This window comes from Aulonocara stuartgranti (assembly GCF_965226115.1).
Source record: "Aulonocara stuartgranti genome assembly, chromosome: 15".
In the NCBI taxonomy this organism is placed as follows: Eukaryota; Metazoa; Chordata; class Actinopteri; order Cichliformes; family Cichlidae; genus Aulonocara; species Aulonocara stuartgranti.
This window is the reverse complement of record NC_138951.1, coordinates 19,548,643-19,573,049: the sequence shown is the minus strand read 5'-3', so window position 1 is coordinate 19,573,049 and position 24,407 is coordinate 19,548,643. Positions and strand designations below refer to the sequence as shown.

General features: G+C 37.9%; 1 protein-coding gene across 4 annotated transcripts; it reads right to left on the bottom strand.

Moving 5' to 3' along the window:
• Window positions 1–227: 227 nt before the first annotated feature.
• ttc13 (tetratricopeptide repeat domain 13) lies at window positions 228–23,187 on the bottom strand. 4 transcript variants are annotated; one of them, XM_082504662.1, is made up of 23 exons: window positions 22,939–23,187; window positions 20,495–20,589; window positions 18,883–18,958; window positions 18,738–18,808; window positions 18,530–18,595; window positions 16,586–16,678; window positions 13,790–13,906; window positions 13,596–13,706; window positions 11,121–11,203; window positions 10,866–11,007; window positions 10,541–10,715; window positions 9,397–9,553; window positions 8,755–8,885; window positions 8,536–8,668; window positions 7,842–7,934; window positions 7,544–7,627; window positions 7,336–7,420; window positions 6,829–6,935; window positions 5,999–6,134; window positions 4,853–4,932; window positions 4,518–4,596; window positions 3,036–3,115; window positions 228–2,954 (listed from the first exon to the last, which is right to left on the bottom strand). In XM_082504662.1, the coding sequence occupies exons 1-23, from the start codon at window positions 23,105–23,107 to the stop codon at window positions 2,840–2,842; spliced, it is 2,478 nt and encodes an 825-aa protein (XP_082360788.1). In that variant the 5' UTR covers window positions 23,108–23,187; the 3' UTR covers window positions 228–2,839. The 4 variants fall into 4 exon arrangements, with proteins under 4 accessions (XP_082360788.1, XP_082360787.1, XP_082360789.1 ...); XM_082504661.1 differs by having other exon boundaries at window positions 6,829–6,938; window positions 22,939–23,186; XM_082504663.1 differs by lacking the exons at window positions 228–2,954; window positions 3,036–3,115 and adding an exon at window positions 3,146–4,210 and having other exon boundaries at window positions 6,829–6,938.
• Window positions 23,188–24,407: the final 1,220 nt, after the last annotated feature.

Here is a 24,407-nt window from a genome sequence, read left to right as displayed (position 1 = left end):
AAAACCAGATCTGCTGTGGTGACCACTAGAGCGATCAGCCAAAGGAAGACGCACACTTCTTTACTGACTTCACTTTCATTTGGTACATGTAATTTAAATATATATATACGTTGTAAGGACAGAACTGACGGTCTGCCACACCAAAACATGAATGCATTTTTCTTTCTTCTTGACTAAATTATTGTTTGTGAACTTCTTGTGAGGAAAACAAAAATCACCACAAACTGTTAAAACTGTCAAACACTTTTATTAACTGCTGAACATTCATTTCATAAAAAAGTCCCTCCTTCAAGTCTGAAGACATTAGATAAGTTGTGCACTCCTCACTCTAAAGCCCATTGCAGAAATAAATGACTGGGACACCCAGCACAGAAAAGAAAATAACAACCAGTTAGCATAACCATCGATAAGAAAAAACCCCAAAGGACCTGACGTTTTGGTGAAGTGCGAAAACCAATTAAACACTGGAGAGACTGCTTTGTTGTGGACATTCAAAAAACAGAACTACTGCAGTATTGATATGACTATTAATGGTGTGTCTTTAAGCATCAAAGGCCACAGAATATGATAGATTAGTCCAGGTGAGTCACACCTTCTCATTTTGTTCATCACTGTGCTTAAATTTTATTTCCATAGGTTACTGCATGTTTACATTTTACCTAAGTGAAAAAAAATCCTGCAGGATTCACCCAGATTTTCTGAAACAACAAACCAACAAACAAAAAAAGACCACACCATCAGTCTTATTATTTAAACTGAAGTACATTCCAATTCAGACCAGATTTTCTCCAGATATCAAAAACTCAAACAAGAACTTGTTACATATGTAATAAAAAGGGGGGTTAAAATAATCAAAGACAATATTTTAATCTTTAAGACATGTCCCTTATCTCCCAAAGATATTGCTCTCAGGTGTGATGAGGAAGCAAACTGAATCTATGAGCTAATATTCGATGTAAGAGAGGCAGCTGATGCAAGTTCGAGGGAAGACAGGAAGGAAATAAATGCGGTGTGCTTTTCTCCATCCATAATGAATCTTTAAAGGCACAACAGTCACAGATGTTAGAGGACGATCATCTGAAGTTCTGGTCAGGTAAGTCCGATTACATTCATAAACTTTAAAAATTTAAATGTAGTGTTTAAGAGCTAATGATTGAAACTATAAAGAAGTGTCTTCTCATTAAGCCAGTCTGATTTCTTTGTGGTTTTATTTACGGTGAAATTGTTTTATGTTAGCCATTTAGAGCTACATGTGCTTAACATATTTATTCGATCACCAGAATGCAAAAGCTCTCTAATCAAGAGCTTAATACTTAATGCTCAATACTTTTAATGCAAAATAATATAAATAATTATCATTATCCATCAATTTGTAAATGTAGGTTTACAAAAACAAGCAATAAAATAGTAAAGCAATTATTTTTTGATTATAACACCAAATTGCAATCATTTACCATTGTTGCTCCATGGAAGAAAAATGTTTTAGTGGTTGAATGTTATGCTTGATTGGGCCAGGTTAAACTTTGTGTATTTAATTTTTTGTTTTAAACAAGTTCTGGGGAGATTTCTAAGAGTTTTTTTGTTTTTAATGACAGATGGTCTAATGCATTTGTAATGAAAAAATCCCCCAAAATGATTGAACTTATAAAAGACCAGAGAAAAAGTCAAGAAACTTTTTGACTTTTTGTAATTTTTGTAGATTCAAAACTGATAACGACAAGACACCTGCAGATTTGGTGAATGTTTGATATTTTACGCAAAAAGCACCAAATGGCTCTGAAAGCTCTCTAAAATCTCTGACTGCTGTTATTCATCATTAACAAAAAGAAAATAATAAAATAAATCATATTTGCTCAAGTGCTGACAAACAATAGCCCTGAAAATTTTGTTCCATATTTTTAAAACCCCCCAGACTCATTCTCTGCTGAAAGGTTGGATTCTGTGTGCGTGCACAGCAGTGGTTTAACAGAAAATGTTTAAAGTGTCAATTACAATCTTTAATGTTAAATAAAACCAGAAAGTGCCATTTCACATTCTTGGTAACCTAAAGTAAGAGATTTCGGCATGACTCTGCAAAGAAAGCTTGTTCATACCGACCGATGGACAGATGGCGTTGGTTGTGCTTTGGGTGTCTGAGGCACGAGGCCTATAAAGCAGAGAAAGAGCAAAAGGTGGACAGAATCTCTTCTGCATCCCAAACAAACTGAAACATCCTGCTTTCACCATCCAGTATCGTTTCCACAAACACAGAGTGTGGATCTAAGGAATTAACATCGGCCAGTAATAACAAAAGCACCTAAATTTATCCTTAGAGTTCTGTGAGTTAAGGTTGTGCTATAAGAAGTAGAAAAGAAAAATGTTGAATTGCCTGACAACAGAGGTTGAAGAACTTAAAACAGGTGGCAGAGAGGTGACTTAGCACGTCAACCTAAGATTTCTGAAAACCCTTCAAACCATGTTTTTTAAGTAGAAGCTGATTTTTTACATGGATTTAAGGAGAAACAACAGGCAACAAAGATTTGGATAAAACAGTAAGATCAACTTTTGGTAAATTAAAACAGAGGTCACCTCTTTAAAGAGTAAAGCAATCCCATGAATTTGCATTAAAAGCCTTTCACTTCCTTCAAGGTTCAAAAAGAGCTCACACTACTACTTTGCCAAAACCCTTATTACATTTTAAATAATTAATTCCTAATTAATTGTGCCGAGATGGTTTTGCCGATCTCAGTCCAGTGTTGACTGGGATGTAGAAGATGACGGTCCCTTAGGCTCTACCCAGTGCAGGAGCTTTATTATTAAGACTTTCCTAAACAGACCTCTCTGCAGTGCACAAGTCGTGTTAAGACTTTTTTGGACAATGTGAAGATGAGTCTGTGTTGAGGACCTCAATCATTGTTCTGGTTGTCGGGAAGGACTCTGATACAGATGGAAGACTCTGGTACCAACTTGGTAAACTAGAGAGGAAGAGAAAATGTCAGATAATGTGCCTCTGAAGCAGACAAATAACACACCAGAGAAATTATTACTCTTTGTACCTCTTGAGATTCATCCAGCTCTTTGCTGTTTTACTGAAGCTATCTGGACTGGGTGTGGTCATGGCTTCAAAATCTACCAGCTGAAAAGATATATACATATATATATATATATTTAAATCAAGCAAAAACAAACAAACAACCCCCCCAAACTCCCACACAACCGCAACCAGCTTAAAGGATAGGTACAGTAGTTGAAGCGAAGGCCACATTTCCATAAATAAAGAGACGTGTAAATAAACCTGAGCACCATGCTTTCCAAGACACACTTGAAGTTAAACAAGCCAGTTCCTGCTCTTTCTTTGCAGTGCAGATTTACAAAAAAAGAAAGCTTTTCTAAAAATTGACAGATAACTTTATAGAAGTTAAACGCTGTGTAGCAAAAATGAGAAGCCCGCTTTCTTTCCAATGTGGTCAGACTAAATCATGAAGGGTTTTGGAAAATTCCTTAAGAAGCAACAATATGAAGAAAAACACAGCAGGGCTGCCAACTGTTCATACCATCTGTGAGACACCTGCTTTCACTCTCGACTTGAACACGAACAAGGAACGCGAACAATCCTCTCTTACATGCAGTAAACGGCAGGAGACAGAGATCAGCGATACCAGGATGTATCATAGATGAAAGACCACATCTGATTTTAGACAAGGACTGACCCCTGGCCCACTTTCAATTCAGCGGATACATCCCAGCACTTGTAATCTCTAATTATTAAAGTAAGTACCAAAAAAGCACTGCAAAGTTGAAGAAAACTATGACCTGAAGTTTAATTAAACATGTTTATTAGTTAACATATGAGAAGCAGGTGAAGGCAGCAGACACTGATGTCATCACTAATCAGGCAAAAAGAACTAAACGGATTTAAACCGATTATCCTGGACTGTTATCAAATATGTCAGCAAGGGAGGTTGCTGCAGAGCTAATGGTTTTTCTTTCTTATGAGGAAAAAGTTTTCCAGTCTGATTATATGTTATTTTGAAGACTGAACCTTTGCTCTGCTGCCACTCTGGACCACTGAAACCATCTGGACTTTGGCTGAAGTGATGATGGTCCAAAATTGTACAGAAGATGAAGTGACCACAAATCACCAAAAAAAATGTAATCTCTGAATGTTGCACCACTCCTGCAAGAGGAAATCATGAAGTCTGCAGTCCTTCTGCACCAGGTAAATCAGCACCTACATGTACATAGTGCTCATTTAAACACGACTTGAGACCTAGAAACACATTCTAGACCGTATAAGCAATGTAATCTTACATAACATATGGTAGAGTAAGCACCAGTGTAAATGACAATGGACAGCTTTCAAATTTTTGTTACCCATTTTTAAAAAATTACATTTAAAATATTTAATTATCTGCTAAAAAATTGCATTTGGTCCTATGCATTACTTCCATATATAACAAATGTCATAGAGATTAGTGTTAAGTCAATAAAAACTTGCTATATATTCTTCTACTGAAGTAAGATTCACATTAATTTACCTTTCCTTTCGGGATCCTACCAATGACCTCTTTCCCACTGGCCATCAGTGCCCCCATCACCACTGAGTAAGCCACCACACTGAGGAGAAAGTGATGCTTCATTAGCTGAATACTTCCTCTGACATGTTTCAAGAGTTTCAAGTTTCAAGACCACAGACTAAAATAACACTAATATTATTATCCTGCATTTATCTTTCAGTCTTACTAGGCCATTGTTTCTGGGAGTTTTTTCCAAACTAAGATGACAGCTACAAAGAAACTCTCTCTCCCATTTATCATTCAAATGTAGAAATGCTTCATATTGCACCTGTGGGCTGTTTTGACTTTGAAATTACCTGGATCCTCTGGAAAGAGGCATGAGGTTGCAGAAGTAATAAACCAAGGAGAGGATCAGGTTACACACTGCATCTGCATCCTGAAAGAACAAAGATCATCACAGAATCAGCTGTTCAGTTGTGAACAAAGGCTTAATGTAGTCGTGACCTCTGCTGCACTGTGTGCTGTCTTCAGTTACGGTTTATCTTAACGGGGTGAAAGCAGAGAAGGCTGCAGACATAATAAAACAGAACAAAGAGCGAAAGCCAGGAGGGATGTTCACATTGTTCCAGGTCTCTGTTACAGAGGAGTGAGAACATCCTGTTTAGTTCTTGTTTGTTAGTTGTTTAGTCAGGACCACTGTTGTGCTGTCTGTATAAATTAGCAGACAAGTCACGGTAGGCTGCCGGCACAGATTTTTTAATCAAGACAAACTGCTTAAATGGTTTGTTCTGTTTATTCCGGCAGTTTGACAGAAAACCATCAACAGAAATGAATGGCAGCAAATAAACTCAGCTAAATCCAACAGTGACAGAGAATTAATCAGTTCTACTCATAGTTTGCTTGTCTAGACAAGTAAAATATGTGATTCCAGTAGAGAGGGCCAGAGTGGGAATAAGAGGGGAGAGGAAGACGCTGAGGAAAAAACAGACATGAGGCTTATGTTTTGTTTTGCTTTTGAACACTGCCTTGTCTTTTCTAAAGTGACTTTTATCTCTTATGTAAAGAGATTGTAAACAGCCTTGCTACTCTAATAAATAATAAATACGACTTAATGTGTTTTTATGTTTATATTGACAGATCCATCTGTTCTCCTGCAGCTGTGACTGTTTCTAGCTCGATACAAAACCTTTTTGCTAGATACTGCTTGAACAGAATTCAACTTGTAAATATTTTCTATTTATTCTTCAGAAAATATATTAAAAAAATCTTTTTGCCAAATGTCCAAACCCCAGACACTAGAGACAATATCAGAGATATGAAACCGCAAGAAAAAAAAACTAGAACCAAAGCTGGAATACAAAAACAACATTTTATTTGCAGGTATTGCTTTAGAGAAAGGAACATCCTTTGTTAACTTAAGATGTCATCTACTTAAAGCTGTCCAGAAATGGATATTTCACATTGCACCACCATCTGCTTTCTATTACCAGCAGGAATCTTACCCCGAGTTCGCTTGATAACATCAATGCCTTTCCTTTGGCTGTGAGGTCTTTGTAGATGGACTCTATTTCTGACTGGTACTGCTGCGTCCGCTCTTCAGTTGTCTGCGTTTCTACAGAGAATAACATGTTTCCCACCCTGAAATAAAAGAAAATTAAACACTTCAGAGGGTAAAACTTGGAAATATCTGGTTATGTGTGTAGAAGTGTAAAGCATCTACCTAAAAACTGTGGAGCACATGTTAAAAAACAGGTGTTACTGGTTTTTGCAGTAATGAGTCTGCACATATTAAATGAAAACATTAAATTTCAACTGCCCTCCTTTTTTAAGTAGTCACTTTTTTCAGAGATACAAAATTCCCATTGTTTCTGACATTTTTTAAATTTGATTTCAGTCAAAGTGAAAGGACAAAGTCACGGGGAGCTACAAAAGATGAATAGTACCAGTGGAAAGAGACAACTGTGCAGGTATGGCTAATAACAATAATAATAATAATAATTATTATTATTATTATTATAATGACCTGAATAATTCTAATTCAGTTCAAAAATCCAGCGCTCCCAATGCTGATTGTAAAACATGTGAAATTCTGACAGTTACTGCTCCTTATCTGTGCACAAGAAATATATTCTTAGCACCTTTTGATTGACCTTTGTGTTGTACACATACCTACGTATGTAAATACTTTACTGTTCATGAAATATACCTTCTAGGAGATCCTTGTGATTATTATTCCCCTGTTCAAATATTTATATTTAATTTTTATATGAAATGTTAGTGTTGAAGAAAGTGTTCTTTTAGAATATTGAACACAGAGAACGGCAGACTGCACCTGTCTCCAGTGATGGTAATGGTGAAGCCATCGTACTCTTTCCCAGGGTCCTTCAGGCTCGGCACCTTCGAGTTGACTGTGAAGCCATCTCTGGTTTTACTGTTGAACTGCTTCAGGAAGAAACACACCAAACAAAAAAAACAAACAAAAACAAAACAGGATGTTGTGCTGCTTTAAAAGGTCTCTTATGGGCAAACATTCATCAATATCAAAATATATTTTAAACTACATGACAACCAAATATTGATTAAATTTAATATGGAAAAATGTAATACATGCGTTTAAACTTTTATGTTTTTTTCGAATTCAGTTTCTGTCAGTCAAGTTTGATGTGATTTTTTGGATCAACAGCATATAGATCTAGGCTCCAGATCTAAGCTATAGATATAAGTTCACACACAAAACTGGGAAGTAATGAACATCACTAGTGTTACTAGTAGACTAAAACTAATATCCACTTGAATCCTTGAGTGCAACCTGAACTAGATTCTCTCATATCCTTCTTACCTTCATTATAGGAAGCAAATCTTCTACTTTATTCACATTTTCTAGAGCTTGGCGGACTTCCAGGAGGCCTCTGGGGTTGTATGCCCTGAGACAGACAATAAGAACATGTTGGTTACAGAAACAGCAAAAACACTGCAAGAATAATTAAGCCATAGATGATGCTTCAAGGAATTCTGCAAAGTCATTGGAGTTGTGATTCAGGTTTTACCCGTGGTAGACCAGTATTCTGTCTTTGATGAAGTCAAGTATGTTGTCAAAGTAGGCAAGGTATCTGATGTTGATAATTTGCCCCCTGGACAAATAAAGAGGGAAAAAACAGACCTCAATATACTACTTTTCAAGGAGCTTCTCAGAATGAGGCTCTCAAAGGGAACAGAATGATAGAGATACGTCATATTCCAAGAAATTGAAATAAATGTTTCTGCACTACAAGGTGAGGCCATATGGAAATTCAATCCTGTAACCCATGAGAGTGTTTGACGCCGTCTTCGAGGCCAAGTTGTTACCTGATGAGGTTGATGTGATTGTTGAAGCCTCGACTGAGACTCCTGGCAGGCATCTGGTCTAACCACAAAACTGGCTGGTCTGGATCGGCGATCCTACGAGTACAGGAAAGGCCCGTTTAGTGTTTCAACACTGCAATCTAATTAACCACACATCAAACACTCTAGTGGGAAAGTGACTTGTTGAATTTGGCCAGAATTGGTGAGAACAGGCTAGTTACCAGGATAAGTAAACCACAGTGAAATGTGAAAAACGACCTGACTGCTGAGTTCTTTCTAGTGCTCACACGGTAAAAACTTAAGCCATGTGTCAGCTTCAGTCTAGACTTCATTTTGCAATGCAGGACAGTTGAAACATCATATGTCAGCATCTGTATCCTTCCTATTCCTTCAGTTTTCAGTTTTAGAGTCATTTCCTGGAGATAATTAGGATCCCATAGTTCCTCTTCACAACACCCAATTTCTTGTGGAATGAGAAAGAAACATTTTTCTAGGTGTTTTACTCATTAATGTCTGTCCAAGCTAAACATGCACTTAAAAGAGTGATGCTAAAATTAATTCCCTACAGTCTCTGCATTATGCCACTCTTTTCCAATGGAAATACAGATGTCAAACATAATGGTGCCTCCATAAATTTGATCTGAGTGATCTCATATAAATTTGGTACAAAGTCCTTTTTATTTTGTGTGTTTCTCACCTCCTCCATTTGACTGCTATGTCAAACATGTCTCTCCACTGCATTTGCCTGGTTTTGCCGTTGACTCGCACTTTGGAGTTGCTCCATGTCCGATGCATGGCCTGCATTACCTCTAAGGTTGCTAATCCCATGGCTGAAGAAGCACAGACAGCTCTTTATTTTTAGGCTCTTGTTAACACTTGGTGATCTTTTCAAACTGTGGCATTGTCTCTGTGGTACCTCTGTGTATTCTTCTGTTGGGTAGAAAACCAGGAGTGTCATACTGCATGAGTGCCCCCAGATGGTCGGCCGTGCAGATCAGCTTCTGAACTTCATTGCTGTAGCTGTCGAAGTTCTGTGGCAGCACGTCTCTGCCAACCAGAAAGACGTGGAGAATAAGGCTTTCATGAAACGCACTTTTTTTTTTCCTAGACACTGGCTGTCAACCTTCTACAATATCACAAAACAGATGAAGTAGTTCGAGCCTGCTGACATGCATGCATAAAAACATCTACTTGATGAACACAGGAGCTTTCGTGTCATATGGAAAACATGGCAGGTGTTGGTTTTCAACCACAAAACGCTGCCTCGTGTTTTAGCTCATGAAAACTGCTACAAACTGAAGCTCAGGAAACCACAGTTATGATGGTCCTGATTTTCCTAGATTTTCTTATGATGACAGACTTAAGGTGAAGCGTAGGGCATCCTAAATTAAATTCAGATTGAAATGTGAAAATAAATGTAATCTGTCACAATAATTTCTGCTTTGACCTCAGAGAAAGCTTGACATTTATATAAAGAATAGCTAGATTAATCACTTCATCATCGCAGCATTATTACAGTTGATCGTTATGGTCAGAGTTAACAGTCCCCCAAACCCACTTGATATGTGGCTGCAGGCCAGGCTGTTCTTCATAGTCCTCTATTAAAAAAGGCAGGTTCTTGGCCCAGTGGTTCTTAAAGTTTCCCGGTAAGTCCTGGTCCACGTTGTACTCTGCTACTGGGATATCCAGGTGGGAGTGCAGGTAACGAGAGTACTCTGGAAGAAATCAAGTAAACAGGACCTTTATGTGAGAAGTAAATAGACCAGAGGTGGTGCATTATGAGGTGGTGGTTTAGGTCAAAGGATACTGAAGCTAAAAATAAAGAAAAAGCATGGTTAAGGTATACAGAAGAGTCTATCATGGCCAAATAATACAAAAAGGGCACAAGCACAAATGAGACTGAATGAATGAATGCTTTCTTCTGATGAACCAGGAGGACATTCAGAAGCCTTAATTTCCTGTTTTTGTTTTGTTTGTTTTTTTAAAAAGCCCATCAAATTCTAACATTCCTGGGTTTTTTAAAATTGCAATAGTTCTCCTGAAAATTAAATCAGAAGAAAATGCTATTCTTTAATGCAAAAGTAATACACTGGAAATACTCCTCTGTATGTCACATCTGGTGGCCTTGACCTCAGCTGTGCTGCATGTCACTCCCCCCTTGTTTCCTCAACTTTGTACTTTAACAATTGTTTTAATGAAAGCCTCCAATGCTCAAAGAAACTCTGAACATTTGAAAATATGAAAAATACACGAAAAAACAAGCAATGTGACGTTTTGGAGAATCTAAAATATAACTGTCCGTTTCCTTTTTTGTTAAAACAATTAGTAATAATGCATTCAGTATAGACTCTGTAATAGACTGCACACCTATGCCTGAACAACTCTTGTGCTCTAGGTTCTTTGAAAACATGTCTTGAATGGACTCTATAGGAAGTCTCCAGGTGTCACGCGGTATCCTAAGCATGTTAGCGGCAGTCTTATAAGCTGACAGTTGTAGCTGCCATAAATCACCCCAGTCATTGGTTTCTGAGGTTTGTTCATCTGCCAGTTTATCCTGTAGGCAGAGCTCTGACTTGGAGAGCAGACTTTTTATTTACCCTGTAAAATAAGACTGATCTTGAATCAGCATTCTTCTCTTTATCTGCGATCAGTCATAATGTGTATGCATGTGTGTGTGTATATATATATAAAGACCCACCCACCTCTGAGGTATTTAACTTTGAGGTATTCAGAGCTGGCTTTTTGCCCCAGCAGAGGGTCGTTCAACATGACTTTAGTCTGAGCTTTGATGCCTTCGTAAAACTGCCCCATGGCCACGTGACTCAGCCCCTTCATGTACTGACACACCTCGTTGTAAGGCTCCAACTGAAGACACCTCTGAGGAAAACAAGAGAATTACATTGCATGTGAATCCATTACCACTTCTTTCCTTTTGCTGCTAGCAAACCCTGTGTAAATTAAAAATTCCTAAAATTGCAGAGAGGGGTGTAAGGACAGCCTGTTTTACTTCGTTGTGGATAATTCTACCTTGAAGTTGCCTATGGCCTCCTGCAGAGAGCCATGGTGGTACAGCATCATGCCACGGAGCTGGAGAGACTGGATGTGGTTCTGATTCAGCATGAGGGCTTTCTGGAAGCTCTCCATGGCTGATTCAAAGTCACCAAGCTCTCTGGGAGAAGGAAGAGGAAAAGCAACTGTTGATATTTGGCTAAATACCCTATGTCAAAGTGACATCCTGCATTTATGCATGGAGTAAGAAAGCATGCTGCAGAGTGCTTGTACCTGTAGGCCTGTCCGAGGCTCTTATAGGCATCTATAAAGTCAGACTTCAGTTTCAGTGCTTCTTTAAAGGTCTCAATGGCTTCCTGATAAAGAAAAAAGCAACCTTTCACATACATTGACAACACAGTTGAGAGGAAATGCATTAAGGAACACGCAGACCAGAAATTCTGAGTCAGCAGGTGGTTCAGAACTTTAACACATTCAGATTTTGTCTTATGTAACCCCAGTGTGGACATGGCTAAATGCTGGAGTGTAGCAGTAACTGTTTAACACTTAGTTTAACAGTTAAACTGTTTACTATAATTACAGTCCTAGCTTTACAAACAAAGGTGACAGTAATGCTGATAGTTTTAGGTGTTCAGCACAACGTTATTACAAAATATTGTGGCAAGCCAGCCAACTGAGATATTTAAGAAATCAGTATCATAGTGATGCAACAGAGAGACTGAGACAGGGGATCATCAGACACCATCTGTGACTATTCACACCAAGTGCCATAGAAAGCCAACTAAGAACTGTTCAGATATTTCAGCCTGGTCCAGCCACTCTTTGCATAGTAAGGTTGGACAGTTGGACGAATTTATCAACCATCGACGATAGGTTGAGCCTTTCACTGGTCGTTTTATTTATTTATTTGCCCATGAGTAGGTTTGCTAATAATGTCAGTTGAAGCTAAAAGAAGCAGTCAATGGGGGGGAAAAAAAAAAGGAAAAAAAAAAAAAAAAAATAGGGCTGTTTTAACGTCATCCTCTTCCAGCTGGGAGCAAATGCACCCTCCTCAGACTGCCCCCAAATGGAGCGATTTATTTACTCAAACTCATAACAGAAAGAAAGGCAGCAGCCTATGTTCAGAAATAGAAAACAAAACATTTTATTTAACTATACATCTGCACAAGCGGTGGTTGCGGTTACATCCTCAGGTTTGGCTCTTTAATCCAGTTTAAAGTCAAAGAAATCCGAAATTGCTGACTTTCAATTTTTTTGGACAACTAGTTCCTCCAAGTTTGGACTTCTTCTGTGTTCTAAACGTGCAAAACAGTCCGTGCATGATTACATTGCTCTGCCCATCAAAAAGTCACCTGTGCAGATATATCGCCTATCGTCATATATGGGACCGATGAATGTCAGTTAGAAAAAATGTACATATCGCCCAACCTTAGTGCATAGCATGCAAATAAAAAGCAGATTCCACCAATGGGCACAACTCTCTCATTTAGAGTAAGCAATTAGTTCAACAATCACATTCGCAACTATCATTAAAAGCGCTAATGTTGTTGTTTGCAGTTAACTGTCAGCTGCCTGCAGGAGCTGCAGCTGGGATTCCCCCAGGAAATCCTTTATGTTTAGCATCTACATGTCATGTAGATTCAAGTGCTGCTCTGCACACATTAGTCAGTGTGTGGGAAATAAAAATGCACTTGGCTTGGGCAGACTTTAAATTAACATAGTAATTAGAAGTTAAGCAACATCTTATCATTCATCTACCATTTTTACTTCCCTTGTGGTGCACAGCGGATTTTATCAAAGACGAAAGCAGCTACCCCAGCATTAAGAGACACTTTCAGCATGAACGTGCTAAACATCACCAAGCACAACAAACAGCTAGCAGAAAACTCTGGTATAACACAGCAACAATCTCATCCGTCAGAAAGGCCAGGAAGAAAATGAAAAAAAAAAGTCAACTTTAACAAAGTTGACTTTTGTTAAAGCAAATTGAATAACTTTACCAAAGCATGTGGTTCCATCTGCTTCACAGCTGCATATATGTAAATAAGTTAAATCTGCAGACAAGCTTAGAACACAATATGCATGAAACCCAATAAGCTTGAGCTTGTATTAAGCTATTCATCTCCTTCCCTTCATCTCCTGACACTGTAAGTCGCAAATATAATATTTAAACAACCCCCCCAAAAAACCAAACAAAAAAACAAAACAGTCAGCTGACATTTGAATACATTTCTGTGACTGTGTTTCCAGCAGCGAGCTGAGAACGACCCTGTTAGTTTGCATTAAATTAAATCCTCTTTGATGTTGTTGACTCAAATAATATTTTGGTAATTAAAAGTGAAAAGATAAATATAGACAGGATACACAAATGAGGTGTAATCATGCACTAACAGGATGTTTGTGCAACAAAAACTCTGTTAGTGAAATTCTGATATATCTGATTGTAGAAAAAAACAAGAGCAAAACTCCAGACTGTCAAGTTTGATAATGCTATAACATACAGTGGAATCCATACTCCTTATAACAAGAATTAGAGATACACTTTGCTAAAAAAAAACAAAAAAAAAAACAGCTAATCAGTGCACTATGTCATTATCTGTGGTCATATCTGGTTACAATAAAATGTGATGGTGGAGGCCACGAGTCTTCCAAACAGTAATTCATTAACCAGTGAGTGATATCACATTGTTTATTTATCTTTGATATGGACAAGGCCATACTGGGAATATGAGACTGTGAACAGCTCACCTTGAGCATGCCTCTGTGGAAAAAGGTCAGGCCTTTATACAGCATGGCAATAGGCTGATTCTTCTTAAGCTCTAAAGACTGCTGGAAGTCCTCCATAGCGGCCACATAGTCCTGAACAGAGAGCAAAGCACAGAGTCATCACATGGAAACATACAGGCATATATGTACGTTCATGCTGCATCTGACTGTCAAACCTCTGAAATGAAGAGCAGCGTTCCCCTGTGCCTGTAGAGACGAGCTGAGGGCTGTAGCTGGATGGCTTTTGTCAGGTCACTCAGAGCCTCACTGATGCGACCCAGAGGAGACAGGATCTAAACACACAAGCACCGAATTGCACATTTCATCTTTTTAATTTTATTGTTGCAAAATACTGATGAACTGAATTATTTTCTTTGCTTTTACACCGCATCGAAAGAACATTTGGGGGGAATAAAGATAAGTTTGTTGTTTTTATTTCATGAAAAACAGGCATGATTCAGTCACTGCAGTGCTCAAAAGATGACATCATTTTCAGGACAGGCTTTGCATATTTCTGCAAGGTAATGTTAAACTGCACAGTACAGCTAATACAACAGCATGGCTTCATAGTAAAAAGAGTCCAGGTCCTGAACTGGCATGCAGCCCACACCTTTCACCAACTGAAAACATTTGACACATCTGGACTCGGGACTGCTTCAGTTCCCAGAGGATTACAGCCTCTTGTTAAAAGGAGGAGGAATGCTACACAACAATAAACATGACATTTTCCCAGCTTTTTTAGAGACATGGGATGTTGCTGCCATCAAACACAAAGCAAACTAATATTATTCTCAGTTTAAACATTTGATAGGTTTTCTATGCTCTACTGTTAATAAAAATATGGTTTATGGGTTTTGAGATTTGCAAAGCATTTAATTCTGTTTTTATTTACATTTTTCACTGTGTTGTGTTTAAATTCAAATGGTATAAAAGTCCCAAAGAGGAAATGGTAAATAAAACAGCAGAGTGAAACCTGCAGTGGGGGAATTCTTTTCTTTAATCTTGTGAGAGTTGCCAGAACTCTAACCATGTCTGGTGACTGTTTATGTGCCCAACTGTTTTTGAATATTGCTGTTGCCTAATATTATTTGCTATACTGTAGCTTAAAACTTATTTGAATTCACTTTAAAATTTATATTTTGCCTCTTTCAAAATGACAATGCATTGTCGATTATTTGTAGTAAAAGGCAGCTGCTACTACTTCTATATGTGTTGTCCAAATATAAAGAGATCACCTTCATCAGTAACCATGATTATATGAAAAGTTGCTAACATTTATTGAGGATGTGTTTCAAGCCGTTTCTGAACATGTTAAGAGAATCAGACTCGTATAAAGACACCATTTCTCATATGTTGTGCACAACAGGATGTAGTCTGTGCCTGGCACGTTCTCACTTCTGAAAAAAACTCAGTGTGGTTTAGGTGCAGGCTGAGTAAAATGTCCAGGAGGCAAAGCAGCTCGCTAGCTGCGAATTCAACATCCTCTAGTCTTACATCAAAATAATCGGCTATCACAGAGACTTTGCAGTAGGAAGCTGCCAGGCTAATTTGCATAATCAAGTATATCTTGCTGGGTAATGCCTAGAAAAGTTCCAGGATGCAGTGTGTGTGAAAGCAGATGAAATCGACAAAACCTGTTTGGGGGAGTTATTTGTGAATAATGCAAATGATGTTTTATGATTAAAAAAAACTCTGTGCTTTCCAAACTGATCCAACTTCAACAGTCAAGATAAATCATTTGGGAGAAAATCAAAGCAGGAGGAGCTCATCAGACTTGGAGAGAGGTGACTGATTGCTTGGAGCACATTTGTAGCTCATTCACATTTTATGTCTGGCTGATGACTCACTGACTGCAGATCTTTTTCATTTGGCTGTGATGTATTTTCTAGTCTAAAAAACCAAAACAACACAGCTCGATGCATTTTAAAAGTCACCAACTCCACTTGAAAACTGAACCTAAAAAGTTCATGGAACACGAATTCTCTTTAGTACAACTTCTGACTGCTTGATTAGATTAGTCTTGATTAGACATTAAAGCTCAAAATTAATCCGAAACTTGACAATTAGAAGCAGAAAAATTAGCTACAAAACAGGAGGAAGGCAACTACATGTAATCAGTTTAATTATACTGCTACCAACAGTTGTTAAGATAAGATAAGATAGAACTTTATTAATCCCTCGGGTGGGTTCCTCTGGGAAATTCGACTTCCAAAAAGCACAGCAACGACCGAAGTTACAGTTACAGAATTGTTATATATATATATATATATATATATATATATATATATATATATATATATATATATATATATATATATATATAGATATATATAGATATATATATAGATAGATAGATATATATATAGATAGATAGATAGATAGATAGATAGATAGATATATAGATAGATATATAGATATATAGATATATAGATAGATAGATAGATAGATAGATAGATAGATAGATAGATAGATAGATAGATAGATAGATAGATAGATAGATAGATAGACACACACACACACACACATAAATACAGAGACAAATATAAATAAAATATACGAAGGGGATAAATAGAATAAATAGGAATAAAAAATAAAAATACAAGTGAATTGCACATTTCAAGTATTGAGTCTATTGCACTGTTGACTATTTACAAAAAGTATTGCACAAGGTATTGTACAGTGAGGTGAAGAGGCACTACAGCTTAGTTGTTCCCCCCTCCTTTGTCCTCCTGTTTCCCCTCCCTCTCCCCTCCAGAGAGGAGTTAAACAGTCTGATGGCGTGTGGGACAAAGGAGTTTTTAAGTCTGTTAGTTCTTGTCTTGGGGAGAAGCAACCTGTCACTGAACAGACTCTCCTGATTGTTTATGGTTAAACTGTTGTCTTAGCTTGTTGCAGTACTTGAAAGCCATAAAATATATCAGTGCTGAGGAACACTAATAATAGATCACATTTGCCACAGAGTCACCTCTCACCTCTGCTCTCTGCTCGTAGACCTCTGGCCAGCTGGGCTCGAGGGTGATGACTCTGTTGAGCTCGTACAATGCCAAATCGGCATTCTTTATATCCTGGCATGGACACACAAGAGGAGAGAGGCACTTACATTTTGTTGCCATAAACTTTAACATATTGCGCACAAAACTTGGAACAAAGCCACAAACAACACCAAACACAAAAACTACTCTAAGCAGTTTTCTTCTCCCCCCTATTCTGGAGGGCACACTACCATAACCGCAGCATCCTGGCAGATTGAATTGGCATTCACTGAATGTCACACTGAATCACTCTGCATTTACCTGAAACTGCTGTTGTCAACAAAATACAGGATTCTTTTTATTTGAGGACAAATAAACCAAAACAAAACCCACAAACCTCCCCAAAGGCGTCCAACAAAACACATCCACACAGCAACTCTCTGTGCAGCCCGAACTCAGCGGAGGTCAGAATTGTTTTAAATTTGATTTTGAGAACAATTTGGCAGAACATAAAACGAGAATATGAATAAATATATTTCAACATCTGACAAATGCAAATAAAGGCTGTCCATTAAACAAAGGACTCATTCTACCTCCTAAGCCACAGCCGTTGATGATCTCTTACGACAGTTCATAAATATATTATGACTAAGATGATATGCAGATGGATAACTGCTTCAGTAATGAAAACACTATATTATTGGTTTATTTCCCTTCTTGCAACATTAAATTATGCTTCAATCACAGATTAGCTTGCATTAAAAACCATTTTGCATAACACTGAAAGCAGAATATTAGTAGTGTTTGTTTTAGAATAGAATAGAATTCAACTTTATTGTCATTGCACATGCACAGGTACAGGGCAACGAAATGCAGTTTTGTTTTGATTCACCTATTTAGTCATTGCAGACAGTTGTTTCCCAAAAATTATAGTGAAAGAATTTAAAAAGAATCTGCTCTGGTTACAGGCTTTGGGTTTTACTTTGTTGCTGGAGCTCTTTAAACATTTCAGAGGCTGGGAGTTATGACGGGCATCCTAGCAAACTAGGTGTAAAACATTATTTGCTTATATTTTAATTCAATATCTTTCATGCATAATCATTTACATATTTCCTGGCAACCTCTAGGGAAATTATGTCTTCCTCATGTAAGTTCTCCTGTCCAGATAGTTGCCAACAGGTCTCTAGGCCTGTGTGACTATTGCCTAAGGGACTCTGGGAATTTTTTGAGGATAAAAGGAAGATCTGACATCGAGTGTAAAACAGTCCTCCCTCTTTCTGAAAGCAGTATTCCTCAGATGCGTTCACAGACTCCCCATCTCTTTGTGGAAATAACAAGAGCGGTTACATCTGAAACCTCTGCTACTGAGACTTGTATCCCACAATACAAGAAAAGTTGCTTTTTAAGCTCATTTTGTGGCATTGTTTCTTTTAGTGGAAAGCGACAGTGCACATGCACACAAAGAGAGATTTACCTGTGAGTTTAACGTGCTCTCTGCTTTCACCACTTGGATATCAGGTCGCCAGTAAGGTTGCTTATAACCAGTGGCCCACTTTAAATGCATTTTAATGGCTAGTAAATAAATAAGTAAATTGTATTATTACAGCACCTTTAAAGTGCAACAAAATAATACATAAAAATGTGAGATGGTATAAAAGGAAAATAAAATCCTGGGAAAGAAACATTTGCTTTGTAGTTTTTTGGGTTGTTGCAGGAAAGACACACTTCAACCAGTTAGCCACATGCTAATTTGCATCATTTGTTCTTGGGCAGGTAGAAATCCAGACAACAAAAACATCATATAAAAAGGTTCAATATGTAGAAGATCCATTCAATCGCTTAATTTATAGACAACAGGCTTGCTTAAAACCAGTAACATGTTTGACTCATATTTGTGGGTGATAAAGTCTTACACTGGTGCTGAATTCTACAGCTGCCACTTACCTGCAGACTTTTCTTCCCATAAGCTATCCCTCTCCCGTAGATGGCACTGACCAGCTCTGGGTCACCCTGTATCAAACAGAACAAATGTTCAGAATACGCAAAGAAAGGTGTTTTGTTTGGCATCAAAAGAATTTCTACATCTCTCAAAGGTTAACTGAAAGGTAATTTTTGCAGAGCCGTATTGGGTAACATGTATGCACACACATACCTGCAGTAAGAGTGAAAAGTGTTTAATGGCTTCATCATAAAGTCCATTGCCTATGAGAACATAACCTATAGCTGCAATGACAGAAAAAGTGACAATGAAAAGCTGCATTTTAGCTGCACAGCATTTGAACAACATGCTGACTTACCAAGCTCTTCATTTGTGTTTTGGTTATCTACAGGAAAAGGTATTTTTTTCTGTTCTATAAACAATTTGGCCTGATTCTGTAAGAGATGGCGACAAGAAGAAAAAAAAAAAAAGACAAGAAGGACAAATTAGAAATGTCAAGAGAGGCACAAAATAATCATTTCCTTCCTGTGTGAAGGCAACTCGATTGAGTGGAGAAAAAACAAAAGACAACACTTAAATGCTGTCGACACCTGTGTTTTCAGTTCATTGGAGAGCTTTAGAACGTGTTGACAATTTGCGTAAAATGACATTTTCAATATAACTGTTAACAGCTTTTTCAAGGATATTTTTACGAGCGATTTTAAGAGCCCTGCTGAATATCTCAGGGTTACTCTGAAGAATTATCTACTGCTGAACAGAGAACAACTCAGCAACTTTTTATTTCAAATTCCAAATGCAGGCATAAAGATTTCAAAGTAGACCTGTAACTGGAAATTTAGCACATACAGGAATTTCAACCACAGACTCGATGTGCAAAATAAACTACTGCATTAACAACAATGCTTCTTTTTTTCCATCTTGTACTTGCTATGTTAACCCAAACGGCAGCACTGCAGTGGAATTACTGTATCCAAATTGGACAGCATGGAAATGTTGCTGCGGCAGCATTTTACAAGGCAACTGACAAGGCATGCACTTGCCCCATTCCTTTTATTGGGGATCCTTATCAAATCTCACCTAACATAAAACTGTGGGACTGCACTACTCCCACCCCACGCCCTAAAAAAGAAATCTTGATCCTAAACATCTTGCAGCCTTCATCACAGATCCCTTAGATCAGGTTTTGTCTTCAGTTGCTTCTGCACCTAGCATGCCAACCTGCAATTTTGTGTGTGTGTGTCACAACGTCTTTAGCACAGACGTTGCGTCTATCAACTCACTAACCACTTTCACCAACCCCAAAAAGCTATCTATCTTGCAGCTTGTGGTGAAGAGCACCAACCATGAGCTGTGCCGTACTCTTCTGTGTGTTTTTTTTTTCATGGATAGGAACTGCATTTTGTTTGTTTTTTGTTTTTGTTTTTTTGGGGGGGGGGGATACATAGATCCAATATGATCACTGCAATCAGTGAATGTCATTCTATTGCAAAATTCACCAGGTCATTAAATTTGGGCCTTTTTAAATGGTAAGTTGAAGCCCTGCAGTGTACATTTATTTTCACACACTGGAGCAGTGAAATAGAGGTGAATTATAGGGTGTCAGTATCACACTCCAACAGCACCTTAGGGTGTGGTTACATGTGTAAGCACCAAAAGCAACCACACCCATCACTGTGAGCTTAAGTATCTGATCACCACTGAAACTTAAGATTTTTTATTTCTCGCTGAAGAGAAAATGTGTGTAAAACTAAAACATAACCAGAATGTCTTGCTTTGGAAAAAACATAAAAAAAACATTAGAACACAGATTTCAAAAGGTTTATAAACTGCTTACACACACCTGTGTTTTGTGGTTTAACCTTGACTATATATACTTGACTATATATAAAATATACTATTTTTTTTAACTCTAAAGGAAACCGTTACAGGCCATGGCTGCTCTAGATCTAGACTAGTGTTTGAAATCTCACCAAGATCTTCTCTGCATTAAGTGAGAACACAGACTCGCAGGGCGGGTTGCTTCCCTCCTCACAGTCTGGGTCTTCCAACTGTAAAATTGAAGACTCTGAAAAGACAAAGATTCAAAGTATTTATCACTGGAAACAAAACGGTTCATAATGGCAGGGTATTTCAGACCATTACGCTACTATGTCTTTTAAATTGTATTAAACATTGTAAAGTTTCAAAGAAAGAAAAGTATCTGAGAAGTTAAGCAGGCTTGACCTGACACACACTGAAATCCAAACTCATGAAGCCTGTTACAAAGTGCTCTCCAGGACATTTTCGGAGCCCCTCAGACCAAAAGGCAAAAGCTTTAAATCATGAGACGATGATCAATGATGTGCATGTGACAGTCTTTAAGTGCTGCAAATGTACAAAATGAATACTAACCACAACCATTTTTGTCCATCATATAAAAAGAGCATGCAGCATGGTTCCTTATAAACTTAGGGGTGTAAAGCCGCTGTGTTATTTTACTTTGTTTTGTACATTTTAGGTGTAATTTTCACAGTAACAGCAACCACCACATTGAGCCCTTCGGTGAGAAGAACTGAATCTTCTGATTGAATCAGAAGCAAGCAAAACACTGTGAAAAGTTAAGAAACAATGTCGTGGTTCATATTTCACAAATCATTAAGAATCTGTTTATTTCAACTTGTACAACTATATTATCTCTCATTATTTCTGTCCTAAATGCAGTGACACAGGGAAAACAAGAGGTGTCCGTAATAATTCCAACAAACTAAACGTGGGCAAAGAGTATGTTTGTTTGGTACACGCTACAACTACAAAAAGGCATTCTGACATTTTAGTGAATCTAACTTAAGAAACACACACACAAACTATGCAGGTAAAGAGTTTAGCATTTAAAGTTGTTTTTTAATGGTCTGTGTATAGGCTTTTTCTTGGATGTATGAAAACGTATGTAAGCATTGTTCAGCATATCAGTCTCCATTACCTTAATTTTCAGTTAAATATGGACACTAGATGAAGAAAAACAATATTTTTATGCTTGAGAAAACAAGACACATTTTTTAAAAGCACTAAACAATATTTTTGCTACAGTTCCGCTAAATTTCCTTCAGCAGTATAGCAGAGCTTCTTTGGTTTGGTTTGTAGGCAAGAAAATCCCCATCTCTACACGCCTGTATTCAGCTGTTGCGACTCTTAACTGGTATCAAACATAACATTTTCCCCCAGCAGCCAGCAGATCAGGCTCTTAGTGGTCCCTTGTATATTTTTAATGGGCCTTATATTCCATGTTAAGCACATTGAGTTAACATGTAATGTAACGTGCTACATTTTTCTATTATCAATTTGCACATGTTATCAGTAGATATAATTTTTTATTATCCTATATATAAAAATAATGAGTAACTGAAGCTTAGTGGAGTACATGCTGGGCTCATGTTTAGGACTCGCCCCTGCATATTGCAGGTGTTGCTGCTAGAGAGAGATGAGGTGGCTACTGCGAGCCTGCAGCAACATTTACAGGAAACCTGCCAAATTTAAAGGCTGCGTTAAAGTAAACAAGCATTTCATTTACATACAGACAGATTTTATCTTAGCTTCTTCTAAAGTCAGACGTGCCATCATGCAAAACAAACCAGTCAGGTGACGCATTGCTTTTCCTTACATTTAACTATCTAAACAGGCAATGAGATGAAAGGCTTGTATTGGTAAACTAAAGACTGTAGGGAAAAAAACAAAAAACAACTAAGAGTCGATTGAACACAAAACACTTTAATGACAAATCTAAGTAAATTTACGTCAGTTCCTTTTTATTTTGTTTTTAAGCAAGTGAAAGTAACACATTTACAGTTGGTTGTCTTTTTGTTCAGAATTCTAATTTTAATTAATATTTCAATGAACTAAAATGTCTTTTTCACACGTTGTATAGGTTTTTAACTCAGTTATAGTTACTGCAACAAGCTTTGGTCAGTCTAACTATAGAAGTGGGTGAGTTACTGACATGCCGAATGCAGCGAAAGGACATTGTAATTATAAAAAACTTTTCAGTTTTCCTCTTTAAATATTTATTTTACTGCTGCAGAAGACGACATTAAATTGCACGTTCTTTGGCTGGAGTATGGTTTACTTCTCTTTGTTTAAGGTAAAACATACAGTTTGCTGACTGAAGTGAGCTTTTCGATAAGCACTTTTAAGTTTCTTTACAGTTATTTACACTTGAACTCCACTTCCTGTGTTTGAACTCTGTTTTCTTTCATATTTGGCGGAAAAAAAGACTATTTTTGAGGCAGGAAAGGCTACTCTTAATGATCCCTTCGAGCTGTCACCGCTTACTGTTATTGGCGTATTAACGTTAGCCTTTAAACGGTTGGGCTAGCCGGGTCCAAGTGACAGTTGTATCAGAGAGGACGTGGCAAAGTAACAGCGAAAAGGCAGACTTTACCGCAGTCAGCAGCGTAGTCCTCCCATTCAGACAGCGAGCTGCATCCCTGTTTGTGGAGGTCGTTGTTGAATAAAGTGAGAGTGGAGAAGAACTCGGTGGAGAAAATCGCCCGGCACAGGTACAAGAGTGAGAGAGCTACCACAACAACAGCCCGGCTGGCAGGGGCCATGTTGTGCTACATGTGTGACGCCACGGGGCGGAAGCTGCCGCAGTTCGACCCAAACGGGCACGCCCCCCTCACGCGCGAATCTGCGGGACGCGAACAAGAAGCCCGCAAAACGGAGGGAGCTATTAAACCACATTTCCCAACACCCTCCGCGGCTGTCAAACCGGTTCCGCGAGCGTCAAGCCAGAAATCACGGTTTTCCGTTATGAGATTCAATATAAAAGTATAGGCAATTTTCTAGGATAATTTGTTCATCAAAAGGAGACTTATAAACTTATAAACTTATAAATGTTTAAGGTTAGACAACGCGAATTATTTTTTTTACATTTTTCTAAATTTGTTTTTTAAAATTTTAAATTATGTATGTACTCCACTTCTTGACCAGTTGACCTGCATGCCATGCCTTTGTAAAGGGTGGAATCCTGTCTTCCCAATCCAGTTTAGCTTGTATGAGGAATTTACACCCCATCAGACTCCCTTGTGGTCTAGTGTCACGTATATAGCTCTCAACTTCTACTATTTCAGACAGCAATGTCGCATGAAATGAAGACGTCAGTCTTTTCACATGATCCACAGCTTTATGCAATAACTGGTAATCGTATGACATTGTGATGGGCTGAATCTGTGGTTTGAGGTTAGTCGCAACTCGCAACAGTATGAGTATGCAGTCTGTCTTCATAAACCAATTCTGACATCGTAGGCAATAGTATAATGTTCTCTTCTGTCTCAAAGTGCAATGAAACAAATCAGAATAAAAGCTATTCATAGGGCAGCTGCACAGTAGTAGTGCATTTAAGTACTTAAATAGGGGTAGAGGGTTGGTAGAGCTAATTTTACATTTGGTCAGTTATGTTGAGAAAACAGCTTTTTCTTCTCCTGTCTAGTCCAAGCTGTGCCTTGCCTCTCTAAATCTTTCTCCAAACTGCTTAGTCTGAGCTGTCCAGCTGATGTATTAATTTTTAGTCCTGTCCACATCCACATAAAATGCTTGATCAACATAAAATATTGAGAAAAGAGCTTAAATTCTTTGTATATTCTTTTAAAAGTATCTGCAGTGAATATACCCATATACATTCAACCTCTGGACAGAGTAAAATCATATTCTGTAAAACAGAAAACACAAAAACAAACATATATTGCATGCGTGAAAACAGGTTCACTCCAACACACACTGTCAGCTGCACTTTAACTTGGAAAAGCAGTGTCGTATATATAGGTTGGGGCACCAAATGAGTTGGATGCAAAGTGTTGAAGACAGCTAGAGTTCAGTTGATGCAATACTAACTTTTCATGTTTATCCAGC

What these genes read in the sequence shown, in the direction of transcription:
- ttc13 (XM_082504661.1), bottom strand. Translation starts at nt 23,107, where the DNA reads ATGGCCCCTGCCAGCCGGGCTGTTGTTGTGGTAGCTCTCTCACTCTTG. An exon ending in AGGCCATAGGCAACTTCAAG is followed by an intron (nt 10,716 to 10,865) that starts GTAGAATTATCC and finishes TGTTTTCCTCAG; the next exon opens with AGGTGTCTTCAGTTGGAGCC. An exon ending in ATTTGCTTCCTATAATGAAG is followed by an intron (nt 6,939 to 7,335) that starts GTAAGAAGGATA and finishes TTCTTCCTGAAG; the next exon opens with CAGTTCAACAGTAAAACCAG.